We start from the raw sequence: 4,094 nt of genomic DNA on the forward strand, positions 1-4,094 counted from the left end.
AAAAAAAAAAAAAAAAAAAAGCAAGCAAACAAAGCACAATACAAATAAAATAAAATTCATGATGCATGAATGATTCATTGAGGTAAATCCTGCACAGCAGGTGCTCAACATATCTGCTAATGTACTGATAATTCAACTTCTCTTTCCATATTTCTCTATTTTTGGGGGGGCTTCATGCTTATTGTAATATGGTTAATTTTGATATAATTCTGTATTATTTCAGCTGGCATACAAGGACTGTAAGTTGAGAATAAGAAAGTAATTTTGTATAGCTACTCTTGAATACAAGAGTTCTTATTCTACATACTAATAGTAATAAACTAAGTATAAAAACTTATATCCATTTTAGAAAACGTGAGAAAGCCCAATGACTATCTAATTTCAAGATCCCAAAATAAGATGGCAGCTGGAAGTGAGCAAATTAGGTCATTCAAAAATTCTCTAAGATATTGATAAAAGTACTGTCATTGTTTTGACCTTTACCATTTTGCTGATGTGAGCTGCATCTCAATAGGCTTATCCCTCTGTAACATCTTCACAAATATCTGTGGTAACAATTCTCCATCAACCAACACTAGAAATAAAAAAATAAACAAGTATTAATGAAATTCTTTAAATCTACAAAATTGACAAATTGAATCATGTAGGTGCCACTGAAATTTCCAGCCTACCGTTTACCAGGGTCATCGATACCTGGGGGTTTTCAAAAGCTAAAACTGAGAAGCATTTCAGTGCTTGCATTCGAACCTATAAAATTAAACAGACAAGAAAATGCATTTATTTTAATTTTTCAAATATTATTTGAATGTCTCAGAACCTCTGAAGAAATAACCATTTAATTCTGCTTAAAGTACTAAAGGAAGCCTTCAGAGAATAAAAGTAACACCTGTCTGAAGAGTACAGTAAAAGTTCAAGTTTGTTATAAAAAGTTAAAATTAACTTTGTAGTAATAAAAAAAAAAAGGGAAGAAGTAGCAGAAATTAAAAGTGAACAAGACAGATTCCTAATCAAATCTAAAAGAACATTGTACAAAGTATAGTGTTGGTTAAGACAATGGGAATGTAACCAACACATGGGACATTTCTTCTCTGACTATAAACCAGAGAACTGAAGGGAAGACAAAAAGAAAGAGTACTCTTATAAGTGTGTATGGGATGAAAATGGGGCCAAGAGAACAGAAGGAGAGGAAAGAGCGTTACAATAGAAGTTTGAGAAGGACTAATTTCACTTTAAAATACCTAGGAATTGTGCTATTCTTCCTCAAAACCAGGTTACTGGGTTTGATATCAAGAGCTCACTCTCGTTTTACAATATGAAAGGGTTCCTATGAGGGCTGTTAATTTTCACTGTCTCCTTTAGTTTTCACGAGGAGATGTCATCCTCACTTCTGAATCTGAGTCTACACATAACCTTTTTATGAGGTTGGAAGGCACCCACATGACACATAGATGGAGTGTGAAGAAATGTCCTTCATGCTCTACACCACTAGCACGTCCCCATAGGTGGACCCTAGAAGATGTCACGACACTCTTAACAATGGAACAAACCTTAGCAAAAGAGTAATGTTACCATTTTGCCCTTCCACAACTGGTAAGTTTTAAAATTTGACATAATAGGCAAGTCTAATGCAGAAAAGACAAGAAATGGAGGAAGAGCTGGGGAATAAATGAAACCAGAGGATAACAAAGAGACAATAAATAGCGACCCAAACAACATTTTATTGATGTGCTCGTGTTGACTGAGTTCAGCTTCCATGTGGCACAGGACAGAGGAAGCAGTTTCGGTAGATATTTCCTTCTCCTGCCTCTGGCTAGTTTCAAGCTACTCCATTCCCCATTCCTATCCTTGTGAGCTCTTCCCCAAGACCAAACCTTGGATGATGTCTAGGGTAGGGAAAACATACCCATTAGCAGGCCCTACCTGAAATAAAGCTAAGAACCAAAATAGCAGACTAGAGTCACTACAAATAGATACAGGACAAAAATGACTGCTTCTTGTTCTGCCATACCCAGCTCTGATGTCTCACAATACCAACAATATCCTAATATTTGCCACAGTTTGCTAACTGGCCAACAACAAATGTCCTAACTTTTAACTCAATGCTTGATAATATACTATGAAACTGCTTAGCTATATACAAAAGATAGTAAGGAAAATTTAATTAGTAAGTCTGAAAATTCTTGACTTTTTAACTCAAAATACAAAACAGAACACATTACACATATTGAGATATATGTGAGTAGAGGCTATAAGTTTGAGTTATTCAACTGTGAATTCCATAGTCTTTCCTGAACTAGCCAGCCACTGTTTCTACACATTTTAAAGCAGCATTTCAAGAGCAGCTTTAGCATGGAAGCTGTCCAGGAAAGACCTGAAATACTACTGAACAGGCAAAAAATCAACAGTGACTCATGGCACAACCATAGCCTGGAAAAATTGAGATGCAAGGGCAACATTTTTTCCCCCTATAATGAAAGAACATTCTAGAGGTAACATAATTCCCTAAAACATTTTACTGATAAAATACTACTCCTGATTACAACATCTATCAAAGAAACAATAAAATATGTGGACCTCTTTCTATAAACCAAAAACAAGTTAAAAATCCGGTCACAATTTTTAACATCTTACTTTGTAGGAGAGTGAGGTTAGTAGGTGAGCAATATTCTGAACTGCACCATGGTTAAATAAAATCGTTTGATGATCTGGACCCTGTAAAAACAGAGAACATAATAATAAATTAAGAAGAGTAGTGATTCATTCCAACAAAATCTCATTTAATAAATGTTGAAAACTACATCCACAATACTACAGATTTCTTAGTTACCCTCTGCTTGTAAACTCAACCCCAAAAAGGAAGGCAGACAGGTTTTATTCCTGCAAGGGGCTGCCACGTCTTACCTCATTCCAGTTTGAGAACTGTTGCTCTCATAACTTCCAGAAATAAGGAAAGGGACAGAGAAGCTGTCCCAGCAGAGGACCTTCACAATGATTACATAGCAATATCACCACAGAGCCACTATGAATTCTATATTTCATGTGTACACCCTCACCCTATGCCCACAAGAGACAAGGGCATGGCCATTCTTACAACTTAGGGCTGAAGAGCTACTCAGGGGAAACTCTAAAACTAATTCCAAGAACCTAATCTACGATAATACATCAGGGAGGTTTCAGCAATGCTATAATGAGAAAAAACACAATACTCCATAATTAAGAAGTGAACATGTTTTGGTTTCTGTTTCTCATTTCTTTTTTGAAAATGATTACTTCTTAGAGTAGGAAGGTGAAGAGAGGAAAAAAGAGGTATTTTGTTTTTCATTCACTGTTTTCTTTTTTTTTTTTTTGGTGGGTAGGAGAGTACCGAGGATTGAACTCAGGGGGAGTCAACCACTGAGCCACATCCTCAGCCCTATTTTGTATTTTATTTAGAGACAGAGTCTCATTGAGTTGCTTAGTGCCTTGCTTTTGCTGAGGTTGGCTTTGAACTTGCGATCCTCCTGTCTCAGCCTCCTGAGCTGCTGGGATTACATACAGGCTTGTGCCAGGCGCCTGGCTTCATCACTTTGTTTTCTATTAAACAATGTACTGAAGATCTTCAAAGGGGAAGAAGCTAAAGGTTAATACAAAGCTTTAATTTTGCTATGACTCTTATTCAATCATTTGCGTCCAATCTCTTCCAACCAATTAATTAAAAGTCAATTAAAGCCAAGGCAGGTATAGTACTGCATGTTTATTCTTATTCAGAAGAGAAGAACATACCACCAAAGGTAGGAAATCTATCTAGGTTCAACAGTCAGTTATTGATCTAGAATAAAAACTCTAGAAATAGTTTCTCTAATCCGTTATTTAGCCAACTAAAAACTATCTTGTAGTCAATTCACTCTTTCTTAGGTCAAAACATACATCATTTGAAGTGGGATTAATAGTCATACTTCTAAATAACACAAGTGCCACGGTAACAATACCCTAAACATTTCATACATTATCAAAAAGGTCCTTAAAAAAAAAGAAACTTCAACAATCTCTCTTAATTTCTATTCATTTTCTAATTTCTTTCTTTTCTTTTTTTTTTTTTTTTTTTTTTTTTTTTT

General features: G+C 35.4%; 1 protein-coding gene across 4 annotated transcripts in view; it reads right to left on the reverse strand.

The window, feature by feature from the left end:
* Armc8 (armadillo repeat containing 8) overlaps positions 1-4,094 on the reverse strand; it is a 99,174-nt gene that overhangs the window by 50,083 nt on the left and 44,997 nt on the right. For all 4 annotated transcript variants that reach the window (XM_015487006.2, XM_048794101.1, XM_048794100.1 and 1 more), the window contains 3 exons: positions 2,632-2,712; positions 672-747; positions 484-574 (listed from right to left, as the gene is read on the reverse strand). In XM_015487006.2, coding sequence (XP_015342492.1) covers positions 484-574; positions 672-747; positions 2,632-2,712 — 248 coding nt within the window. The remainder of the gene's footprint in view (positions 1-483; positions 575-671; positions 748-2,631; positions 2,713-4,094) is intronic.

The sequence above is a fragment of the Marmota marmota genome, unplaced genomic scaffold (assembly GCF_001458135.2).
Source record: "Marmota marmota marmota unplaced genomic scaffold, marMar, whole genome shotgun sequence".
In the NCBI taxonomy this organism is placed as follows: Eukaryota; Metazoa; Chordata; class Mammalia; order Rodentia; family Sciuridae; genus Marmota; species Marmota marmota.